Here is a 24,463-nt window from a genome sequence, read left to right as displayed (position 1 = left end):
CAGTGGCAGGGGCTCAAATTCATCCGCTGCCTACCAGGCACGTGAGGAGGCTGGCCCCGAGGCAGAGCGGCTGGGACTTGAACTCATGTTCTGATGCAGGATGCCAGTGACAAGTGGTGGCTTAACCTGTTGTACCACAACACTGGCCCCAGTATATATATTTAAGTTTATTTTTATTTATTTGAAAGGCAGAGAGAAAGAGAACTTCCATTTGCTTGTTTACTCTGCAAACGCTCCCAACAGCTGGGGCAAGGCTGGGCCAGGCTGACGCCACGAGCCAAGAACTCCATCCGGGTCTCCCAGGATGTGACGGGAACCCAAGTACTAAGCCAAAGCCACCATCTGCTGCCTCCCAGGTGCACGTTAGCAGGAAGCTGGCTTGGAAGCGGAGGTGGGACTTGATCCCAAGCATTCGATGTAGGATACAGGCGTCCCAAGCAGTGGCTTAACCCACTGGACCACAACGCTTGCCTCTAGACGTACATTTGTGTAAAAGCTCATTTTATTCAACTTCTTACAGTGTGCCCGGCTCTGTACATAAAAAAAAAAAAAAATCAATTGCATACTCAAAACACGCCCAGTGAGGTGAGTGCTATTACCACCACTGTACATAGGGCCCAGAGAGGTAGAACAACTTGCCCAAGGCCACACAGCCAGCACAGGGGTCCAATGACGATTCAACCCCAGGCAGCTTGGCTCGGGAACTCGCGCTGTCCCCCAAAAAAGACGAGGAGGAAACAAGTGATTCTCATCTCGGCCTGGATGAGCTGAGCTGTGTCCACAGGTGGCTCCGAGAAGGCCTGCTCTTCATAGAAGACGGGGCAGCATAGCGGTTAGAAGGTACTGGAATCCTGCAGGGCCAGAGGCAGGCCACATGGCCCCGCCCACTGGCCTCGTCCTCACTGCCCGCGGCCGCCTCCCCACACCTGCACCCCACTGGGCTACACCAGGAAAGGGCAGGGGCCCGATGGACTGTAGGTGACTCGGTTCTCCCCGGCTCAGGCTTGCTGCGCCAGGTGGCCAGCGTGGAAGCAGCGGCCAGGGTCCCAGGTGTCTGGGGTTTCACGACCTCACGCCGCCTTCTGCTCAGCCTGGTCATGGCCAAGAATCCACTTTTCCAACACAACAGACTCAGGCGCCTCTCAGTGTACAGACGGGGGGCGGGGGGCTGAGGCCCGACTCAGCAAGCCCCGTGCCTACCACGCGGGAGCAAGGGCTTGCACGAGGCCCCTGAGCGCCAAGCACAGCGGCCGACCCTCGCCCCCCAGCCCCGGCCTGGGGAGGGGCTGCGGCTGGAGCCGCGGGGCGCACCTGCGGCTCGCCCTCAGCCGCGCACACGGGGGCTGCACCCGGGAGACGCCGCCCCGCACCCCCGGCCCGGCGCGCCCCCGCCGCCGCGCACGCGCCCGCCGCCGCCGGGACGTGACTCGCGGAACGTCCACCCCGGGCAGCGGCGGCCGAGGCGGCGCTGGGCGTTTTCCCCCCACGAAGACGCGTGTCCCAGCTTCTTTGGCAGTCGCCATCTAGGCTCGGGGCCAGCAGGGCCTGGCGCTCTCGGCCATACGTTCTGAGCAAAGTTTCCGTTGCTTTTAGAAGTTTTCTGAGGCGTCCCGAGGACTTTCCTCAGGCGTGGGGGGGCGGGGTGGTGGTGGTTTCCGTTTCAGGCACTTAGGTAGCCACCCATCCGCTCTTCAGGGGTCCTCGCTTCCCTCCCCGCCGCTTGTTCAGCGATGGGCGCGGTAGCCAAGGAGATGGCCTGATTGACAGGCATGGCTACCAACCGGCCTCTGGAAACTCCAGTCCAGGCCCGCCCCGCGCGTGGCTGGCGGCCCAATGAAAGAAGCGGAAAGGCCAAAAGGGGCGGTCCCAGGACGGCCTAGGTTGTGGCGGTTCCCCGGTGATTGCGCGCCGGGGGCTGAGGCGCCTCCAAGGCATTCGGACGATGCCGTGACGCGGCAGGGCGACAGTGTTGACACCATCAGCAAACCCCTGCAGCGGGAGCTCTCCCCGTCTCGGAGGCGGCGTGGCGTGGAGGCAAGGTTGCTATTCGAAAGCGCTCCCTCAGCGCCCCCCTCAGCGCGTGGGGGAGGGGCGGCGGACGACGAACGGGGAGGGCCCGCGTCTGCGCCTGCGCGGGCCCCATCGGCCGGCCCGGCCCGCACGCACGCGCATGCTCATAGCGCGCGGAGCCGCGGTGGCCGGCGCCACTGCGCCTGCGCACCGAGGAGCCCGCTAAGGAGCGGCGCTGGCGGACGTCGGGCGAGCGGCCCGTGACGTCGTGAGGAGCGCTTTAAAGTGCGGGCCGGGCGGGGCGTCTGAGGGTCTTGGGGGGGAGTCGAGCGGCCGTTCGCGGCATGAGGCGCTGCCGGCGCCCCTGCCCCCCGGGACGCGGAGAAGGTGGTGGAGGAGGAAGCGCCGTGGCCGCCGCAGCCGCTGCATGACCCGCCGCCCCTGAGGCCCGACCCCGCTCTCGGCGCCCTCCGGTCACGCATGGAGGCCCCTCGCTGAGGACCCCACCCCCCTTTCCCTCCGGGGGTCCCGGGCCGCGTCCCCACCCCTACCCCTGAGAGCCATGCCCGGCCGCCCCGCCCTTCCCGGAGGCCCCTAGAGTCGCGTCTTGGGGGCCATGGCGGCCGCCAGCGGCTACACGGACCTGCGTGAGAAGCTCAAGTCCATGACGTCCCGGGACAACTACAAGGCGGGCAGCCGGGAGGCCGCGGCCGCGGCCGCCGCCGCCGCTGTGGCCGCCGCCGCCGCCGCGGCCGCCGCCGCCGAGCCGTACCCGGCGCCCGGGGCCAAGCGCAAATACCCGGAGGACTCGGACCCGGAGCGCAGCGACTACGAGGAGCAGCAGCTGCAGAGGGAGGAGGAGGCGCGCAAGGTCAAGAGCGGCATCCGGCAGATGCGCCTGTTCAGCCAGGACGAGTGCGCCAAGATCGAGGCCCGCATCGACGAGGTGGTGTCCCGCGCCGAGAAGGGCCTGTACAACGAGCACACGGTGGACCGGGCCCCGCTGCGCAACAAGTACTTCTTCGGCGAGGGCTACACGTACGGCGCGCAGCTGCAGAAGCGCGGGCCCGGCCAGGAGCGCCTGTACCCCCCGGGCGACGTGGACGAGATCCCGGAGTGGGTGCACCAGCTGGTGATCCAGAAGCTGGTGGAGCACCGCGTCATCCCCGAGGGCTTCGTCAACAGCGCCGTCATCAACGACTACCAGCCCGGCGGCTGCATCGTGTCGCACGTGGACCCCATCCACATCTTCGAGCGCCCCATCGTGTCCGTGTCTTTCTTCAGCGACTCGGCGCTCTGCTTCGGCTGCAAGTTCCAGTTCAAGCCCATCCGGGTGTCGGAACCCGTGCTCTCGCTGCCTGTGCGCAGAGGGAGCGTGACTGTGCTCAGGTAACCCGGGAGGAGGGGGCCCGCCCGCACCCCTCGCCTTAGCCACCGACCCCGCTGGCGGCCAATAGGAGCCCTGCTTGCCTTTTTTTTTTTTTTTTCCTCCTTTTGCAGGTCCAGCTGTGTGTGTGTGTGGCTCCCGGGGTGGAGGGGCAGGGGCTGGGGCCTTACACAGGAGCAGGGTCAGGAGCCCGTGTGTGGATCGGTCCCCAGAACAGCCTGGCTGAGACTTTTCAGGCGTCTTCCTAGAAAGCTGTTAGCGGGCCGTGTCCCTTTGTGATCGGAAACAAGTCACTTTTCTTCTGTTCTGGGCTTCCATGTCCAAATCTGAGCTTTTAAAAAGGAAAAAAAAAAAAGTTGGGTTTAGGATCCGAAAGTCTTTTCCTGCTCCGCCGCTCCTGGTGTCCGTAACAGCGAGCGTTAGTGGATGCCTTAGCAGAGGAAATACTCAGGGGCAAAGGCTCCTGAGTGTCTAATTGGTACCTGTTCTCCACTCCCTGGAGGGCGAGCGGCTTCCCTGGAGCTGAAGGGATTAGGGGTCGGGCCGGGGGCGGAGAACCTGCTACCTGTTAGCAGGATCAGAAGAAAACAAACGGCAGCTGGCCGCCGGGCCGTGTTGGGTCTGGTCGTTACGGGGCAGCCGAGCCCGGGCTCCGGGCCTTGTTTGCAGTCCCAGTCCCGCTGAGGACTAGCTCGGGGCCACGGCCCCCAGAGTAGACCGCCTGCGGAAGCCCCTTCGCTGTGGATGAACTGTGAAAGGGTGATTGGCAGCTGTCTCCTCCGAGCCCTGAGCCCCGCGAAAGGCAGCGTCATCTGCAGAACCTCTTAGGAGGCAGGTAGAGCCAGACTGCAGCTGGGGCGAGTGCCTGGTTGCCCACGGCCAAGTAAACAGAGGATCAGGCGCGCTGGGGTTTGGCCTCGAGCCGCTTAACCCCCGAAGCGCGGGTCCCTGGAGCCCTGTTAGCATCATGAGGGCAGGTCCTCCATCTGGTGGGAGGCGAGCACCTGAGGCTGCTTCCCTGATGGGCTTACCTGCCGTGCCTCCTTGTCCTGTGGGCCCCTGAGCTTCTCAGACCGGTGCAGTCTAGGCGGCCCGGGCAGACCGTCCCAGAGGAGGGCAGGTTGGGGTCTGACTGTGGACCGGCTCTCACTGCTAAGGGAACTTCACGCAAGCCAGGGACCGGCGGGTCTCCAGCTGCTCGTCTGCCTGCAGAGCTGTCCCCAGGTCCTGCTGCGGCGTTAGTGCAGAATCGAGAGGCTTGGTGTGCCTGCGCCGACCCCGGCCCTGAAGCTCCGGGGCCCTAACAGGCGGATCTGATAGTGGTTAGCAGCTGGATTGCATCATGAGGAAAATTCTCCTCATCTTTTTCTTAGAACAGCAAAGTCTTCAGCTTTCCTGGACTCAGCCAGACTTGGCCGTGGAGTTCGTGTGGGAGGTTCAGCCGTGTCCTGAAAAGTGCTGCCCGGGGCTTTGAATCTGGCTCTCCTCTCATTTGCTTGGGGATCTCGTGGGCGTTCTTTGAGCTGGCTTTCCCATCTGTGGAGTGGGGGGTAATGCCAACTTCCGAAGCCTATTAGGATGAGGGTAATTTGGTCTCTGATATAGGGCCAGGCACTTACATGCGCGCTTGCTGCCCCGCACAACCACTTAGTGGTTCTCGGCTCTCCTGCTGGGGGAGGGGCTGGGAGCCCCGCCTCCTCCTTCATAGAGTTCAAGCCCAGAGTGGGAGAATCCTACCCACGATGAAGTGTTAGAAGTTTTAGGGGAGAATAGGTGGCAACTTGAAGGGTGACTTAGGAAGTAGCCAGGCAGTGAGAGTGGGCGAGCACGGCCGTGGCTTTGGCAGCAGTGGGAGGGCACAGCCGTAGGTAAGAGGGGTGAGTGTTGACGTGAGGCAAGCGGAGTTCATGGTGAGGCAGTGCTGTGGGTGAAGCGGTCCATCAGGACCTCGCCGCCGGGCTCACTGGTGCGTGGGGCTGTCTGTGCACTGTGGAACACTCGGCAGCACCCCTGGCCTCTCTCCCCCTGGGTGCCGTTAGCGCTTTTGGAACCCAGACTGTTTGCAGACTTTGCCAAGTGTGGGAGCAGGGGGGGCGAGGTGCCACGGAGCCGAATCCTAGGGAGCTGCTGAGCTGGGATTCTGGAAGCTCCCACTGATTAAGTCTTCTAGCACCTGCCCGCTTAGCAGTCGCACTCTGCTTCATGTGCAGATGGGTGACACCTGCCTGTTCGTAGTGCCCCTTGTCAGATCCCGCGTGTGACCTGGTGAGATGATGCGAAGCTCTCCCTCACTTCCTGGTACGGCTTCCAGCCCAGAGGTAATGAGTAGTAAAACTGCAGAGTGGGAAGGGCTGCTGTAAGCGGTGGTGCCGGTGCAGACTGGGGAGGGATTCGAGCCATTGTCATGACTCAGACCTCCGTTCTTGCTGGTGGCAAGGGTGTCTGTACCCGTCCAAGGCAGCAGGGCAGGAATGCAGTTTTATGTTTAACAGTGGTGGGTACAGATGATGGGTGGCAGGCGTTGACTGCAGTGTCTAAACCTGGGCATTTGGAGCAGAGCCTAACAGATCCTTCTAGAAGTACTTCAGACTCTTTCTGAACCCAGCTGGTACAGTGGTGTGGTTTTTTTTTTTTTTTTTTTTTTTTTATAATCTTCCCGTGTTGGGCCTGGGCTGGTGCCCTGTAAATGCTATCCTTTAGGGAAATGAGTATCTTCTACCGCCCGGTTCTGTGAGTCTGTCCCGCGTTCCTTCTGTTTCCTGTAGGGTGGATGGGGTAGATTAAAGCAGATTCCAGTGGGTTAATTAGAATAATCACCTCAAGGCTAATTGCTTACTTGCTGCTACTTTAATCCCTGCTGCAGGGTCTGGTGTGGTGACCACATGCCCAGGGACCTTGGGCCTCAGTGCATTGCCTAGCCATGGGTCCTGGGGCTCTTCAGTTAACACTGAGTACTGACTGGGCGGAGTGGGCACCTCTGTCAGTTTGGGGCTAAGGGCTGATCTTGTTCAGCTGGTTGAAAGCAAAATTTAGCTTTCTGGCTTAAAATAGTTGGGAAAGTAGGGCAGATGGGTCCTGGGCCACATCTCTTGTGTAGAGTTGTCTGTTTCCATGGGATGAGGAGGAATTGCAGTGTGGGGTCGGGGCCCTGGGTCAGGGCCTGATGTGAGGGCAGAGGACAGCAGAGCAGAGAAAGCTGGCAGTAAGCAGTGGTCTTAATCCTGATGCTCAGAGCGAGCTGAGGATAAACAGGCCATAAACTTCGGGGCGGGCTGGCCGTTCTAGGATGGGCAGTTGCGCAGTCCACTCTGAGGCACTAGGCATAGGCACGCTCGTGGGTAAGGGTGTGACCTTCGCTGAGCCCACAAGGCCCCCAGGACAGGTTAGACATTGTCGGGGAGCACAGGTGACTTTTTCTTACCCTTGTTACTTACACCCCGTACCACCAGAAACCAGAGTTTGCTGGCAGACTTGGTTACAGTACAGGGCTACCACCGTCCTTTCTCAGCCTCAGTGTTTCTCGTCTGCAAAACCAGGCCAGCGATGCCGTGGGGTTGTTACAGGATTGAAACTGTCACACCACTTGCTTGAAGTTTCACTGAAAATACCTCGGGGGATGAGCTGCCTGCCTTGGTGAGCTGCTGCTGTTTCGGCTTTGCTGTGTACAGAACTGGAGCAGGTGGCCTTCCCTCTGGGTTCGGGACGCCAGAGGACGTCTCAGCCAGTGAAGCCATGCGCCTCGTTGGAGGCTCACCTCTGTGACGTCGCTTGAGTCTGAGCCCACTGTACTGCCTTGTGTCAGGGTGGCTGGCTTGCTAACCCCGAAACCCTGGGCTTCAGTCCTGCAGGCTGTAAGTGGTGAGGCAGGCTCGAGGGGCCTCCCCAGAGCACAGAGTCCCAGGCTGGGAGACCTGTGTAGGCTTACAGCATACAGAGTAGATGGGAAATGGGAGCCGTCTTGGAAACGCGCCTTTCCAGTTCCTGACTGTCCTTGCGCTGTGCTGCACAGCCCTGCACACTTCCGCACAGACTCCTCATGGACCTGCACCTAAGCCTCTGAGGGAGACTTTACCGTGATCCCTTGAGGCCCTGGGGTATTGAAATAGTTTGGCTCAGACCTCATTTTGTTTGTCCACTGTTTGCAGACATGAGTGAGGCCTCTAATAGAGACTTGTCTCATAGAGAACACAGTTTCCACCAGGCCAGCACGGTTGAGCCGTGCTGGAGAAACTCAGCGAGGGGGTGGTGTCAGGGAAAGCCTCCCCTAAGGAGGAGTCAGAGGTGTCGGCTCCCTCAGGCGTCACTCCAAAGGGCCGCCCCTGTGGTGCAGTGGTTAAGCTGCTGCCTTTGAGGCTGGCATCCTGTACGAGTGCCGGTTTGAGTCCCAGCTGCTCTGCTTCCAATCCAGCTCCCTTGCTAATGTGCCCAGGAAGGCAGCGGAAGATGGTCAAGTGCTCGGGCCCCTGCCACCCAGTTGGGAGACTGGATGGAGTTCCGAGCTTCAACCTGGCCCAGCCATTGGCAGCCATTTGGGATAGATGGAAGATCTCTCTCTCTCTAACTCTGCCTTTCAAATAAACTAACTTAAAGTCCCTGTGAGGTATAGGGCTGGTGGTGGCAGCAGTCTTGATGCCTGCAGTGTTGATCATTGCTGGGGCTGCAGCCCAGGCCAGGCAGCGTGAGCTGTTTCCTCCTCTCCTTTCCCCCGACAACAAAGGAGCAGGAGGCACTGGAACTTTGCTTCCGGCCACGGGAGGTCTGAACCTGGGGCATATTCAGTTGCAAGCTGGCAAATACTTTCTCTTGCAGCAAGTAGGTTCTTTAGCAGTGAACAACGCTCTCTGCTGGACGTTTTCTGCCAAAAAATGGCCTTGAGAGCTTCCCTCAGTCAGAATTTTGATCTCCCTCTCCTGGAGGAGCCTGATACTCTTAAGAGTGAATGTGCTGTGTCACGGCTGCCAGAAAGTTCTAGAAGACCAGTACTGATGCACCTTCCAGGTGGGGTCAGTGCCAAGGTCATTTTTATGGGCCTGTACAGCCCTAGCTCCACACTAGTTCCTCATGGCAGGAACCTGGCAGGCTTGTTTGTTCTAGAGCCCTTTGGGGGATGGGACAGGGAGCGTGGAGGCAGTCAAACTTTGACAGGCATCTGGATTTGCTCCAGAACGGCATTAAAAGAAGTGGTTCCTTGTTGGAGGTGGGAAGTCGGGACCTTTGGTTGTGCCTGTAGCTGAGGCACATGTATTGATAACACTTGTTAACAGCAGGAAAGGGTGCCTACAACCAGCTCTGCAGGTTCGGGCCGTATAAATTTGCCTAGATTTAACTCTTTCGGGGAAGCCCTCTGTACACATGGGACTGTGTTGGAGTCCATAATATCACTCCCCAGATGTGAAGTGATAAGAACCTGAGTTGAGAATGAGAGCCCCTGGCTCTGGGAATCTGCTGCTGGCAGATGCCAGGCGGAGCAGTCTGGATCCTGTCTCCTTGGCAAGTGCTGGACCCGAGGCCCAGGCTTCCCTCAGGTCCTGGACCCTCTGGCTCATATCAAGAGTTAGTAAGTGGGCTGGCGCCGCGGCTCACTAGGCTAATCCTCCGCCTGCAGTGCCGGCACCCCAGGTTCTAGTACCGGTTGGGGCGCCAGATTCCGTCCCAGTTGCTCCTCTTCCAGGCCAGCTCTCTGCTGTGGCCCGGGAAGGCAGTGGAGGATGGCCCAAGTGGTTGGGCCCTGTACCTGCGTGGGAGACTGGGAGGAAGCATCTGGCTCCTGGCTTCGGATCAGTGCAGCGTGCCAGCCGTAGCAGCCATTTAGGGGGTGAACCAACGGAAGGAAGACCTTTCTCTAACTCTGCCTGTCAAAAAAAAAAAAAAAAAAAAAAAGTTAGTAAATGGTAGTGCTGAACCTGATGAGCCTGAGGCCCAGGCTTCCTTCAGGTCCTGGACCCTCTGGCTCATATCAAGAGTCAGCAAGTGGGCCGGCGCCGCGGCTCACTAGGCTAATCCTCCGCCTAGCGGCGCCGGCATACCGGGTTCTAGTCCCGGTCGGGGCGCCGGATTCTGTCCCGGTTGCCCCTCTTCCAGGCCAGCCCTCTGCTGTGGCCAGGGAGTGCAGTGGAGGATGGCCCAGGTGCTTGGGCCCTGCACCCCATGGGAGACCAGGAAAAGCACCTGGCTCCTGGCTCCTGCCATCGGATCAGCGCGGTGCGCTGGCCGCAGCGCGCCGGCCGCGGCGGCCATTGGAGGGTGAACCAACGGCAAAAGGAAGACCTTTCTCTCTGTCTCTCTCTCTCACTGTCCACTCTGCCTGTCAAAAAAAAAAAGTAAAAAAAAAAAAAAAAAAGAGTCAGCAAGTGGTAGTGGAGCACCAGGCTCCCCGCATTATCTAACTTAACTTTTGTAAGGCCCCTGGAGGGGCCCTCTCACTACTGTGCCTTTTCAAAGGGCGTCAACCATACAGTCGCTTAATTCTGCATCTGCCTAGAAAGGTGGAGACTCTGTCCCTTTAAATCCTGCAGACTTGGGTATTCTTCTGTCATCACCAAAGTTCCAAAACATAACCCGATGAACACCCAAGAATCCACTGTGTCCTTGCACAGATGAAAAAACTGAGGCTCGGGTCCTTCATGGGCGTTAACTGAGAGCCCAGGTCTCGGCTTTGAATCCAGGTCTCTCCAGCTCTTCGCCTTTGTGGCACTTCTCGCTGCGAGGCTGGTGGATATTAATAGGTGTTATTTGAGAAAAGGCTCTTTGGTCAGTGCTCAGTTCAATAAAGTCAGTATGTTCTTTTGCTGTAGAAATTCTCGGGTCCTTTAAAGAGTTTCAGAAAGCTTTAGTGTATTAATATTTCCCAAATTGGGACTGGTGTTTAGAGAAAACTCTGAAGAGCTCTGGTCTGTTGTGAAAGCTCGTGGCTCTCCTACTAGCATAGCCTCGAACCTGATTTCCAAGTCAGGGCCCTGCCCTCTGAGGGTAGAGCCCGCGCTGCCTTGCTGCTTATCTCCCACTGCTGTTGCTGGCTGGGCCAGCCTGGTCATTCCCAGGCATCCTTCCCAGACCCCTGGTGTTTCTGAGGGTTAAGTTTGTGTCTGTACGCCTGAGAGGCAAGCTGATCAGCAGTTCCGAGAGAAAAGTTTGTGGTCCAGGGCCGGTCAGGAATCCCCAGCAGGTGGGGAGGCGAGGAGGCGGGCCCTTCCCACCAGGCCTGTGGCCGGGTGCATTTGTGGCTGCGTAGAGCCGCTGCAGCTCAGCAGAACTCGAGAGGGGCTGTCTCCACTGCTGTGCTCCCGGAGGGTGGGTGAGAGGCTCCGGAAGTGGAGTTTGCTTCCAGAGTCTCCGATCGGAAAGCCCCTGGCTGGGAAGAGGACAGTCATCTACCCACGTTGATTGGCCCATAAATAGTTTTGAAAATCTTATAACTTGTTGAAAAGAGATATTTGAGTGTGATGGAAATTCTTAAAATATCCCACACACAGCTGCCTTAAAGTTTTGGATCCCCCCAAATGGAGATATTCAATAGACAGATTCCCTTCTGGAACCACAGTAGTCCTAGCTCTCGGGTGACTCAGTGCTGTCAGCGCTCCCTGGGCTTCCTCTGCGTGCTGAAGGGTGGGGAAAGCAAGAAAGAGGTGCAGTTCTTTGTCCTCTCACCAGGACCTGCCCTGAGTCACTCCAGTTCTCCCCAGAGCCATTTCCTGAGGGATCTTTAATTTTTATTTTCATTTCATTTGAAAGGCAGGGGTGGGGGGCCTTCACCCACTGGTTCACTTCACAAATGGTGACAGTAGTCAGGGCTGGTGAGGCTGAAGCCAGGAACCAAATCAGCTCGGGTCTCGCGTTTGTGGCAGGGACATATAAGTACCTGAGCCGTCACCTGCTGCCTCCCAAGAAGCACATTATCAGGAAGCTGGAACAGACGTGGAGGAGCTGGAACTCTAACCAGGCGCTTTCATACGGGATCCTAAGCTGTGACTCAACCACTGGGTCACATGCCCACTCCCTGAGGGCACTTTAAAGAAGGGTTCCCGGCTGGTGCAAGTGGAGTTCTTCTGGGGTTGACGCTGTGGCATGGCGGGTAAAGCTGCTGCCTATGGCACTGGCATTCCATAGGGGCGCCAGTTCAAGGCCCGGCTGCTCCACAACGTCTGATCCAGCTCCCTGCTAATGCACCTGGGAAAGCAGCAGAGGATGGCCCAAATGCTTGGACCCCTGCTGCCCATGTAGGAGACCCAGAAGAAGCTCCTGGCGTCAGCCTGGCTATTGGGGCCATCTGGGGAGTGGACCAGCAAATGGAAAATCTCTCTCCCTCTAACTCTTTCAAATCATTTAAATCTTTTTTTTTTTTTTAAATTCTGTTTTGATCTTTCCCTTAGGAAGCTGGTGGCATGGATCTCCTGTTTTCTGTTTTGTTGTTTTCTTGTTTGTTTTTGCTTATTTATTTGAAAGGCAGAGTGTGACGGAGCTTTTCCATCAGCTAGTTCACTTCCCAAATGACCACGATGGCCGGGGCTGGGCCAGGCCGCAGTCAGGAGCCAGAAACTCCATCCAGTCTCCCACATGAGTGGCAGGGGCCCAAGCACTTGGGCCATCGGCCACTGCTTTTCCAGGTGGGTTAGTAGAGAGCTGGATTGGAAGTAAGGAAGCAAAGACTTGAACTGGCACTCTGATAGGGGATGCCAGTGTCCCAGGTGGCATTCTTACCCACTGCATCACAGCCTGCTTTTTTTTTTAATTTGAAAGGCGGATTTTACAGAGAAGCAGAGAGAGATGAGGCCAGCACTGTGGCGCGGTGGGTAAAGCTGCCATCTGCAGTGCCAGCATCCCATATGGGCGCAGATTCAAGTCCTGGCTGCTCCACTTCTGATCCAGCTCTCTGCTATGGTTGGGAAAGCAGGGAGCTGAATCGCAAGTGGAGCAGCAGGACTCACACCGGCGCCCACATGGGATGCTGGCACTGCAGACGGCAGCCTTACCTGCTACACCACAGCACCAGCCCCCAGCCTGCTTCTTGAAAGGCTTTCCTTGAGTAATTTCTGGTTAAAAGTTTGCTTGGAGCTTGCCATAGTATTTCCCTCCCGTGTAGATCCCAGAACTTCTGAAATGATGGGCAGGCCCGTCTTCCTGTTCCATTAGTCCCCAGGGACTTTGGTCTGTCCACACGGTCACTTGTTCTGTGTTTCTTTGCAGTGGGTATGCTGCTGATGAAATCACTCACTGCATACGGCCTCAAGACATCAAGGAGCGCCGAGCGGTCATCATCCTCAGGAAGTAAGTGGTGGTGGGCCCACCTCAGGCCAGCCTGGGGATACAGGTCTGTGTCCCTCACACTCGGCTCCTCTGTGTCAGTGAAACCTGGAAGAGCGCAAGACCCAAGTTTTATTGGTGTCCTGGGGAGATAAAGCTTTTTGTCTTTTCATCTGAAAATTCGGCTCCTTCACTGTTTATCTGGGGAGCTAAGGACTGAGCAGAAGCACATCTCTTGACGTTGATGGGCAGTCTAACGAGATTTGGGGAGCACTCTTCCAAGCTGCACCCTGCCCCTAACTGCTTCCTCACCTCTTCGGTTCTGATTTGTCACATGTGCTCTTGGTGATTATTTTTAGACTATGCCTTAGCAGCCTGCTTCTAAAATGCCTGGGTTTTCTCTTGTGGGAGGAGCAAGAGAGGAGACAAAGGTGGGTGGTTGAATGCAGTGTTCAGCAGGCTTATAGCTTCTTTGTGTCGTCCTCTCCGAGAAAGAAACCGGATGTGCTAGCCTCAGTAATCCTGGCCTCCCTGGAATTTCTTTCTCAGGTGTGCAGGCAGACTGATCAGAGGCACAGCCACACAGACATTGCATTAAGACAAGTCTTCCTCTTGAATGGGGTCCCAGAGGGGATAGGGAACTGCCGGGGTCACATAGAAGTCATTGAGCAGGGCGAGATGATCCCTGGATGGACGCATGATCAGGATGTTATGTCGCTTCCCACCTTACTAATTAAAGTCTATACTTTATTAGATTTCCCTAGTTTTCCTAATATCTTTTTTTTCCCAAAGATGTATCCCACGTTACATTTATTAATTTTTAAGATTTATTTATTTGAAAGGCAGTGCTAGAGAAAGGAAACAGCAAACGCATGAGTGAGAGATCTTCCATCTACTGGTTCAATCCCCAAATGGTTTCAGCAGCCTGGGCTGGGCCAGGCTGAAGCCAGGAACCAGAAACTCCCATCTGTGTCTCCCACGTGGGTGGCAGGGGTGCAAATACTTGGGCCATCTTCCACTGCATCCCTAGGCCTGTTAGCAGAGAGCTGGATTAGAAGTGGAACAACTCGAACCAGTGCCATATAGGATGCTGGCTTGGCAGGCAGTGGCTTAACCTGTGTTGTGCCACATCAGCCCCCTCCCCGCCATTACACTCATCCTTTTGTGTGGTGGTTCTTTAAAGGTTTATTTATTTGAAAGTCAGAGTTAGAAAGAGGGAGAAAGTTCTTCCATTCACTGGTTCACTCCCCAGATGGCCACAATGGCCAGGGCAGGCCAGTCAGAAGCCCAGAACCAGGAGCTTCATCTGAGTCTCCCACATGGGTGTCAGGGACCCAAATACTTGGGCCATCTTCTGCTGCTTTTCCCAGGCCATTAGCAGGGATTTGGATCAGAAGTGGAGCAGCAGGGACGTGAACCGGCGCCCATATGGGATGCCAGCATCGCAGGTGGCTTTACCCTCTATGCCACAGTGCCTGCCCTCACAGTGCATTTAGAGGTTGGGTTCCTTAGATTGTTCCTCCTGGAGATGATTTATCTGGCTTTGCCTTGACTTTCTCTCTGCCTCTCAAGTAATGAAAGAGTAACACAGGTCAGAGCTCCCACCCACTGGTTCATTCCCAAATGCCTACAATGGTCAGGTGTGTTGTTGTTGTTGTTTTTAAGATTTATTTGAAAGGCAGAGTCAGAGAGGTAGAAAAAGAGGGAAGGGTCTTCCATCTGCTGGTTCACTCCCCAAATGGCCACATCTGAAGCCAATCTGAAGCCAGGAGCCTCTTCTGGGTCTCCCATATGGGGGCAGGGGCTCAAGGACTTGAACCATTTTGGCCGATTTTCCAGATGTATTAGCAGGGAGCTGGATCAGAAGTGGAAAAGCTGGGACTCGAGCCAGTGCCTATGTGGGATGCTGGTGCCACAGACAGAGGCTTTACTACTGTGCCATAATGCTGGCCCCGGTCAGGGGGTTTATGCCAGGGGTTAGGAACTCAATTCAAGTCTCCCATGGAAGTTGGTGGAGACCCAATTACTTGAGCCATCACTGCTGCTTCCCGGGGTCTTGCCTTAGCAGGAAGCTAGAATCGGCCAGTGTTAGTGATCAAAGACAAGTACTCTGATGTGGGACACGGGCATCCTTTCATGTGTTTTAACCACTGGGCCAAATGCCTGCCCAGTCTTGTCTTATTCTTGATGACACTGATTGGGATTTTATCTGACTTTCTCAAAGTTAGATGGCCTGTGGGTTTTTTTTGGGAGGAAGACCACAGAGATAAAGCACCATTTTTATCACATACCAAGGACATCGTGACTTGCCATGTTGAGGTTGATGTTGAACAGGGTGATGAAGTGTTTGTCAGGGTTTTCAACAAAGTTAGGATTTTTTCCCTGTCCACAGTGTACTCTCAGGAAGAAAATCACTATATACAGCCTACAGTTCAAGAATGGAAAGTTGGCTCTACCTCCCTGAGGGAGGAGTGTCCGTGCAAATTATCTGGAATTCTTCTCCATGAGAGATGTGTTTATTCTCTCCCATTTATTTAACAGTTTATGGACTCATGGGTTTTTATTTTGTGTTCAAATCATTCTAGCTATGGCCACTTAAAGCTCTTTTTTCTGGCTTGCCTTTTTTTTTTTTTTTTTTTTTCGTAAGATTGACTCTATTTGAAAGCTAGATTGACAGAGGGGAAAGATCTTCATTTACTGGCTCGCTCCCCAAATACCACAATGGCTGTGGCTGGGCTAGGCCACAACCAGGGGCCTGGAACTTGCTTCGGGTCTCCCACATGGGTGGCAGGGACCCAAGTAGTTGGGCCATCTTTCCCTGTTTTCCCACGCACATCAGTGGGGAGCTGGATCAGAAGCAGAGCATCCAGGACTCAAACCAGTGTTCAGTATGGGATGCCAGCATCACAGGCAGCAGCCTCACCTGAGCCATAATGCCAGCTCCTTGCCATCTTTACCTCCATCAGTACCTTTAGCATCCTGGCCTTCTGGGCTCCCGACTCCACGATAAGGTGGTAGTGAAGTGTCCTTGGCGTGGCTCTGCCGTTCCAACTCAACAGCTTTGCCGTTGGTCTTGTGGCTGTAGTCCAGACCGGGAGAGATGGTCCTGCGGTGCAGGCTGCATGGGAATGTATGGGAGCGCCAGACACTTGGGTCAGCTTGGCAGTTGGCAGCCTAAGAGTGTTCCCAGAACCGGTCAGATGAAGGGCTTTTATCTGCCTTTTCACTTTATTTTCCTGTGGTTCTCAGCACTAGTCAAGCCCAGAATGCAGAAGTGTTGGAGTCCAGAGTGTAACTCCCTTCTGGTCTCTTCTCCCGGGTCATTTCTTCTCTGGCTGCGCATTGCACCTCCAACTCCAGCCAGGGATGGGTGGCCTGCATAGGCTGTGAACCTGGAGAGGAATTTCTAGGGTTATCTGTAGAACCGGAACAGTAACTTCCCAGGAATTCCCCTCACAGTAGAAATCTTTGTTGGAGGTAGCCATAGCTAGAGTGTCGTCACTTCTTTGAGTGGCTCCAATACCTGGCTCTCCAAGCCGGCTGAGCAGGTGGTCCTTGCAGACCAAGGGGTCTTCACTAGCTCCTCTGGAAACTCTTTGGCCAACTAGACCCCTGGCAGTTGTCCAACCTCGGGAATGGCAGTTATACGTGGTGGAGGCTCCTCAGCTGTCTCAGTTGAGTGGGTGGTAGGAGCCATCCAGAGGCTGGGCCGGAGGGCAGAAGGGCCGGACTTTATTGTCTTGGGCTGGTGAGCAGTGGGAGGATGTCCCCCAGCACCCCTTGGTGACACATGTGTAGAGAGCCCCCCCAGCACACAGTGTGTTCTCGTGTGTTCTACTCCTCACTTTATTTTTTTAAGATTGATTTGTTTGAAAGTCAGTTAAAGAATGAGATAGAGAGATGGAGAAATCTTCATCCACTGGTTCACTCCCTAAATGCATGCAGGCCAGGCCAAAGCCAGGAACCTCATCCAGGTCTCTCTAGTGGATACCAGGAACCCATTCAACTTCTGAGACACAGCCCCCCAAGTGACATACATATGTACACACTGGAAATTGGTTAACTCTTCAAGGCTCAGATGTTGACCATCTTCCATGCAGGAAGCATCATGTACACACCTGTTAGCCGGACGCTGAGCGACAGGTCCAGAGTGGCTGCGGGGAAAGGCCAGGCTGTGACACGTTGCAAAAGGGAATCCTGGCCCAGGCACTCCCCAGAGAGCAGCATGCTGTGGTCTCGGGGGTACCTGGCTGGTGCTATGTCTTCTGGTGAGGCTGTATTCCGATAGGTAGACTCTGCATGGAGCCGGGCCCCGTTTCCTGTAGGCATCTGCGCCATCTTTTAAGTTCTGGTAAAGATTGTACAGCGAAGGCCTGGGGGCTCTGCCTCTGGCTCAGGCAAGCCGGAGACGGCGAGGTCCTCCTGAGCGCCTCCTGGAGGGGAGGGGCACAGCTGGCTGCCAGGTCTTCTGGTTCAATAAGATGTGTCTCGTCTGAATATGGACGGCTGCTAGATCCTTGTGCACAAGGTGCCGTGGCTCCTTAGGAGAGGGCTGGAAGTGAGCGTTTGGACACTTTCCTGGAAAGGAATCCACAGGCTGTAGCTTGGTATTAAGAGGTTTGGGGGGCTGGCGCCGCGGCTCACTAGGCTAATCCTCCGCCTTGCAGCGCTGGCATACCGGGTTCTAGTTCCGGTTGGAGCGCCGGATTCTGTCCCGGTTGCCCCTCTTCCAGGCCAGCTCTCTGCTGTGGCCCGGGAGTGCAGTGGAGGATGGCCCAAGTCCTTGGGCCCTGCACCCCATGGGAGACCAGGATAAGTACCTGGCTCCTGCCATCAGATCAGCGCGGTGCAGCGGCCATTGGAGGGTGAACCAACGGCAAAAGGAAGACCTTTCTCTCTGTCTCTCTCTCTCTCACTGTCCACTCTGCCTGTCAAAAAATAAAAAGAGGTTTGGGGGCCGGTGCTGGTGTAATAGGTTAAGCCAGTGGTGCCGGCATCCCATATGGGCGCTGGTTCAAGTCCCAGCTGGTCCACTGCTGATGCAACTCCCTGCTTATGGCCTGGGAAAGCAGTGGAAGTGGCCCAGATGCTTGGGCCCGTTTCCCCACGTGGGAGACCCAGAAGAAGCTCCTGGGTCCTGGCTTTGGGTTGGCCCAGCTCCAGCCATTGTGGCCATTTGAGGAATGAACCAGAGTATGGAAGATCTCTCTGTCTCTGCCTCTCTAATAAATAAATAAAACTTAAAGTTTGGGATCACAGCCAGCAAATGGCTGAGTGAGACCTTGAACCAGGTCCCTTGGTGGCTTGCACAGTGGAACACCCAGATCCCACATTTGCCCCACAGTGTGTCATTGTGGTGGATCTTTGAAGTTTGGCAAGTAGAAAGCTGATTGGTGAGTGTCTTAAGTGTCAAGGAGGCTCCTCTCCAGAGCGGGCTGAGGCAGCAGCTTCAGGCTGCTCGGTGCCTGGAGACCCCTTCACAACCCCCAACTTGCTTGAATGTTGCTCTCTTGCAGCCCACCCAGTGCGAGCTGCCCAACACGCATCTTTGTTGTCCGGGGTACCTCTGGCAGGGAACCTGGACCTAACCTCTGAGGTGTGGTTACTTTTAGATTACTGCTTAGGTAGCCAAGAGGCTGACCGGTGGCTTGGGTGAAGCGGTTGGTAGAATGGGACGTGTTGCAGGTGTGCATCGTGTCCACCCTGTGCTGCTGCTCTGGGAGGACCTTGCTGGCTGCCCCTTGCCAGGTGCGCCGCAGTCCTGTCTGCAAAGGGGCTCTGGTAGGAAGTGAGAGGATTTCTGGTATATACCATGAACAAGGCACCCAAGGGGGGGTCCCCCTGGAAACTTGGTGTTCTGTGGTGCTTCTGTTTGGTAGATTTGTACTCTGCGTGGTATTACCACACAGGAGAGCGAGCACTGGTGGCCCAGCAAAAAAACTCTTCTGTCGCTCAGTCTTTCAAGTGGATGAAAATAAACATAAAAGTGAAAACAAAGCGTTACATTTCGTGCTGCCTGATGGGGAGGAGCAGGCCTGGTAGATCTGGTTTCTGAACTGGAAGCTACAGGCTGGGTGCTCAGCCCAGGGGCTGTGAGGCAGGGTGGTATAGGAACTTCTGCACATGAGAGGTGGAGGAGACAGGCCTTGGGTCATGGCGGGTCCTCCGCAGGTGGCCTGGGTGATGGTCCCACGGCTACCCTGGGTCTGTCTGAGATTTGTGTTCTCAGTTGGCATCTCTAGCTGGAGACCTGTGTGCCAGATGTTAGCCAGTGTGTTGAGTGCCGTGGAGGGGAAGGGTGGGCTGTTAACGCTGTGTGTCCTGCAGGGGGAGGGGGCAGACATTCAGGTAGGTCAGGGGTGCTCGGGCTTCTGCCCAGCGTAGAAGGAGCTCAGGCCAAGGTGCCTCGGTCAGAAGAGGCTCTTCAGAAGCCGAGCGGTGGTCCTGTACTGTAGAACAGAGTAGGGATGGGCGGAGGTGGGCTGGACGGCTCAGCCTGACCTGAGGTCGAGAAGACTCCACGCTTGGGGACTTGCGGAGGAGAGATTGTAGGAGGCCTGGCTCAGAGGCTCCTGTGATTGTGTGCGAAGGTTCCAGGGTCAGGAACCGCTTCTGGAAGCAGAGCAGCCACATGTGAGACCGAGTGTGCAGGCTCTGTCCCTCAGTGGGGTGGGGTGTCCCTCAGTGGTCAGCTCTTGGTCTCCTTGACCCCGTCTGTACTGCTAGGACTTGCCACTCCTGTCGCTGTGACTCTTCCCTGTGGTGAGGTTTTGCTCCCATTGGTTCCTCTGTCCAGTGGCTGTGTACCCACACACACATCTTGCCCAGTTGGCAACCTCTGTATTCTGACAGGGGGCCAGTGAGAGCCCCAGGGAGCCTGGGCCCCTGGCCTGGTTCTGTATGACCTCCAGATGCAGTCCTACCTGAACGCTGTGTTCTCACCGCAGCTGGGGCAGTAGTGATTATGTTTGTGAATGCTGGGTGGGCTTCTCCTAGCCCCTTCCTCCTGGGCCGTGCCCTCTGAGGGCATGAGGAGGCTGTGTTCCATGGAGGGGGCAGGGAACCCAGCAGAGTGGAGTTTCACAGCCCAGGTTGGGGGAGAGCAAACTTCCCTTCTAACTCGCCAGGCCTGGCTGGGGGATCCCTGGGTATCTGGTGCTGGCCCTGTTGTCTGGTAGTGCCCCTGGAGCCCTGGCTCCTGGGGCTTCAAGGTGCACACGTGCAATACAACACGGTGGTAACTGGGCTGAACAATTGGGAGAGATCCCCCTGTGGCCTGGGCACCAGGGAGTCTCCTTGGGAGTCCAGGCCTGTGTGCTTGGGTGCCTCCTCTTCAGGTGGTCCCCTTCATGTGCTTTGAGGCCCTTCTGACCACAGCAGGCTGCTGCGCCCGTGTCAGCTGCTCTGCAGAGCGCTTGGTAGGAGAGAGGAGCCTGAGGTAGAGGGGGGTTGGTGAAGGTGGTCAGGGCCAGCCACCCTTCCTACTCACCTGCCACCACTTGGGCCTGAGAGCATCAGAAAACAGTCCCAGCTGAAAGGAGGGCGATGCCCCTGCTACGCCCAGGTTGTCAGGGTGCTTCCTGCCTGTTGGGTTGGAGTTCCACCTGGGCTGCAGCTTTTCTCCCACAGCTTGTAGGCCGCAGGACTTAGCGCCTCTCTGACCCAGTTTTCCGCATCTGTTTACAGCAGGCTAGGCAGTGGAGGGCGGCAGCAGCGGCCGTGGGGAAGCTGGGAGCTGTGAGGACCGGATGCGTTGTTACCGAGGACACTAAGCAGCTTAGCCGTGGCGGCTCTGGGGCTCCCTCCCGCCTTCTTCCGCTCAGCAGTCTAGCAAGGGGTGTCCTTTGAGTCCTGCTCTAACTGTAGCCCCACTTCTCTGAGCCAGGTCACTACTTTGTGCCCGTAGACTCTGGAGAAAGTCTCCTTGGGGCCCCCATCAGTGCCACCCAGTCTGCTGCATAGCCACCCCGTGTAAAGGACTCAGATTCCTGCCCTGAGCTGCCCTGCCTGGGCTCCTCCTCTCGCCCGCTCTGGCTGTTGAGGAGTCTTGTCCCTTTCTAGGTGGTGTGTGCCTTGACCCTACACCGGCGCTAGGTGGGACTTTGACTTCAGAAGCCCTCTGACCTTTGCCTGGTCAGCTTCCTGGCGTGAGCAGAAGCTGCCTGGTGGCCGGAGTCGGCTTGGGCTCCCCCAGCCCCGCCAGTGCTGCCCCTCAGCCTCAGTGTTCCTGCTGAACAGTGAGGAGGCAGCGAGGCTCTGGTGGTGTTTGCCTCCGGCCCCTGGGGGTCTGTGTCGGTGTTCAGGCGAGGATGAAGGCACCTGCTGGAGGGTGTTGGTGTCTACCAGGAGCCTTCAGTCTCCTGGCAGCTGCCCCGGGGGAACCTCTGAGCCCACCTGGGTTGAGGAGGGCTGCAGCATTCGGCTGAGAGCAGGCCCTGAGACAGCAGATCCCTGTTGTGGGGAGTCTCTGGTGAGAGCTCCTGTTCTTGCTGCCCAGCCTGAACTTGAGGAGGAGGTAGGCCAGCCTCTAGTTGACCCATCAGGAGCGTAAGCCCAGAGGCGGATGGCCTGCACTTGGCCTGGCCAGAGAGCGTTGGTCTGGTGGGGTCCCTGTCTCACTGGAAGCTCCTTGGTGACCCTGTGTTTCCTTTTCAGGACGAGACTGGATGCACCCCGGCTGGAAACCAAGTCCCTGAGCAGCTCTGTGTTGCCACCCAGCTATGCTTCAGATCGCCTGTCGGGAAACAACAGGGACCCTGCTCTGAAGCCCAAGCGGTCCCACCGCAAGGCAGACCCTGATGCTGCCCACAGGTACTCGGTTCAGGACCCCCAGCAAAGCAGCCCCATGGCCTGGCCGCAGGGTCAGGGAGTGAGGAAGCCTCGGGAGATAAGTGACCAGGAGCCTGGGATTGCTCCCCACCCCGGGCCTGTGTCTGCTGCTTCTGGGTTGGTGGCATTGGTGCGTTCCAGTCTAATCCCTGGCCGACTGCTCGTGCCCCCAGAGAAAAGAGGCCAGGAGCAGGGAGTGTGCCGTGGCCTCCCAGGATTGCTCTGTTCAGTCCTGCCCAGACCCGGAACTCTCCCAGGTACAGACTTAGATGCTAGGAGGTGATCTCTGGCCGTGGAAGTGTTGAACTAAGGAGCGTGCTATTCAGAAGTGCTGGAAGGGTTCTGAGGCAGTACTTTATTTTTAAGGTAGACTTAGAGAGGGATATAGAGAGAAAGAAATCTTCTATCTGCTGGTTCACTCCCTAAATGGCCGCAACGGCTGGGGCTGGGCCAGGCTGAAGCCAGGAGCTTCCTCCAGGTCTCCCACATGGGTGCAGGGGCTCAAGCACTTGGGCCATCTTCCACTGCTTTCCATTAGCAGGGAGCTGGACCGAAAGTGGAGCAGCTGACTGGAACTGGCGCCCACATGGGATGGCAACACTGCAGGCAGCTGCTTAACCTGCTGTGCTACAGCACCGGCCCCAGCAGTAATGCTTAAGGCAACACTGGATGGTGGAAAAGACACGTGGGCGGGACAGTGGAGACAGGGGAGACACGGGCAGAACAGAGTGGTTTCCGCCCGAGTAGAGTTGGCAAGCTGAGATGCGGGTTGGCACAGAATAAAATGGGGAGGCAGGAAGAAGTGGATGGTGGCGTCGCACAGGGTCCTGATGATGGAATGGAGAAGGGGTCCTTCTGTCCGGCAGCCGTGGCTGCGTCCTGGGGCATCAGGCTCGGCCAGGCAGACACCACAGGGAGGTTGGGAAATGGCTCCAGAGACCAGGGTTGGCTGCCGCCCCTCCATGGGCCAGAACCTTCAACGCCAGTGCCTCTGCCAGTGCTGCCCTTGCTGACAGCCTCTGAGCCGGAGCGGCCCGTCCCAAGGGCGTGCACTCTGGGCGAGGCCCCTCCTGCCAGCCTCTAGGTGACGTCCCCCTCTTCCTGCAGGCCACGGATCCTGGAGATGGACAAAGAAGAGAACCGCCGCTCAGTGCTGCTGCCCGCGCACCGGCGGAGGGGCAGCTTCAGCTCGGAGAACTACTGGCGCAAGTCCTATGAGTCCTCGGAGGACTGCTCGGAGGCGGCAGGCAGCCCCGCCCGCAAGGTGAAGATGCGGAGGCACTGAGCCTCCCGGACTCCAGCTCATGCTCACATAGCTGCCCCTTTGTTTTGAGGGCTTTGTTTCTGTTTTGTGTGGGTTTTTTTTTTTTTTTTTTCCTTGATCCTATATATTTTTTCCTTGGTTTGTTGCCTGTTAAGGCAGACAGAACAGAATTGCCCAAGACCTGGGCTCTCGCGTTCCTGGCTTTCCTCCCGGATGGAAAGGCTGCTGGTGTCTGTGGGGGACAGGGGCTCACGCTGGAGTTGCCAGCACAGGTGTAGGGGCAGCCATCTTTAAGTGGGGCTTGTCAAACTGGGTTTATTTAAAAGTAGCTAAATGTTTTGGTTAAGAAAATCCTTGTTTTGCTTTAATTGTAAATCTTCGCATTTTCTAAACAGTTCCGTCTCCTGCCCACTCCTTTCCTCCACTGCTCTCTGCGCTTGGTGGAGGTCTCAGAACGCCTGCTGTCCCCTCCTCTCACCTGCTGTCTCACGGAAACACCCTTCCTTCCTCCCGTGGCAGAGTTGTTCAGGTTGGCTGGGTGGGGGCTGAGCAGTGCCGGGTCTGCCAGCCCAAAGCTGTCGCGAGGCCCCCGGGTTCCCTCTGCACCCCTGGCTGCTCTGCCCGCAGTGCTGGGGCTGCCAGGAGGCGCTCTCCCCGAGAGCGTCCCACCTCTCCGCTGGGCTCTCCTCGAGCGTATGCGTGTGGTTGTACAGACAGTTAGACTTGCCATGTTGGTCAGTTTTAGGAACCGTTTCTAGCTGGAGGGACTGGTGTCCTTCCAAGTCGAGCATTTGGGATGTGGGAAGTTGTTGTGGTGTGGTAGGGTTTTTGTTTTCTTCTGTTTCGAGTTATTTTTTTCCTTTGATCTCCTGGCTTTTTCCTTTCCCTTTTCTTTCTCCTACATTGGCCAGCTTGGGCCTTGCCCCCTGTCCTCCCCTCTAGGAAGGTGCCCGGCCCCCTGCCTGCAGACTGGGTTGGTGCCTCCTCTGCCTCGGGGATGGGAGCTGGGGGAGAGGCTTTAAAAAATTAGTAATAGAAGGAAAAGGGGTAAATCCTTGGCAGTTTCTCCCCACCCAGCCCCTGGAAGGCTGTGAGGCTGTGCTGACCTGAATTCGTTAGGGAAGTCTTCCTGCCAGCCGTGCCGGGACCCAGGCCAGCCGGAGCAGAGGCTGTCCTGTCAGGAGACTCCGTCCCTCGGGGGAGGGGGCTCTGCACAGAGGCCTGGGTCCGAGGTCTCAGGCTGCAGAGGCCCGGGGCAGCCAGCGTCAAGAAGCCCCTCTCAGGGGCCGGAACTCCTTTGCCAGCGTGGATTCCTCAAGTCAGGACTGCATAACTAAAGCAGTTGCAGTTTTATTTTTTTTACAGCTTTTTTCCCAAAAAATGATTTGTAGTTGTGTGTGCAGCACTTTGCCCTGATACGTGTGCTCTACAATAAAAACCAAATCTAATATATTTTGAAACAGTTGTCTGGTGCTGTGATACAAGAAGGCTTGCCTGTGGGGCTCTAATCCCTTTATTTTCTGAAGCTGTGTCGGGCGGAGGAGGCGGAGCTCACCTCCCCAGAGGACACGCCCCGTCGCTGGCGTGGGGTGCAGGTGGACGTGTCCGCTGCTCGGTCTGCTCCAAGGAGGGTAGAGTACAGGCACCACGGTTCAGCTGCCAGGAGGTCACACCCCTGCTGAGTCCTGGAGGCTCCTCCTGGGTCTGGTCGTAAGAGGCTGCAGGCCAGCGGA

General features: G+C 56.8%; 1 protein-coding gene across 1 annotated transcript; it reads left to right on the top strand.

Moving 5' to 3' along the window:
- The first annotated feature begins 1,843 nt into the window (after positions 1-1,843).
- Positions 1,844-24,190, top strand: ALKBH5 (alkB homolog 5, RNA demethylase). The gene is made up of 4 exons (XM_070061571.1): positions 1,844-3,399; positions 12,581-12,661; positions 21,293-21,448; positions 22,574-24,190. The coding sequence occupies exons 1-4, from the start codon at positions 2,627-2,629 to the stop codon at positions 22,749-22,751; spliced, it is 1,188 nt and encodes a 395-aa protein (XP_069917672.1). The 5' UTR covers positions 1,844-2,626; the 3' UTR covers positions 22,752-24,190.
- The last annotated feature ends 273 nt before the right edge of the window (positions 24,191-24,463 follow it).

The sequence above is a fragment of the Oryctolagus cuniculus genome, chromosome 17 (genome assembly GCF_964237555.1).
Source record: "Oryctolagus cuniculus chromosome 17, mOryCun1.1, whole genome shotgun sequence".
Lineage (NCBI taxonomy): Eukaryota > Metazoa > Chordata > Mammalia > Lagomorpha > Leporidae > Oryctolagus > Oryctolagus cuniculus.
The sequence above is the reverse complement of the archived record's forward strand: the minus strand, read 5'-3'. Positions and strand labels throughout refer to the sequence as shown.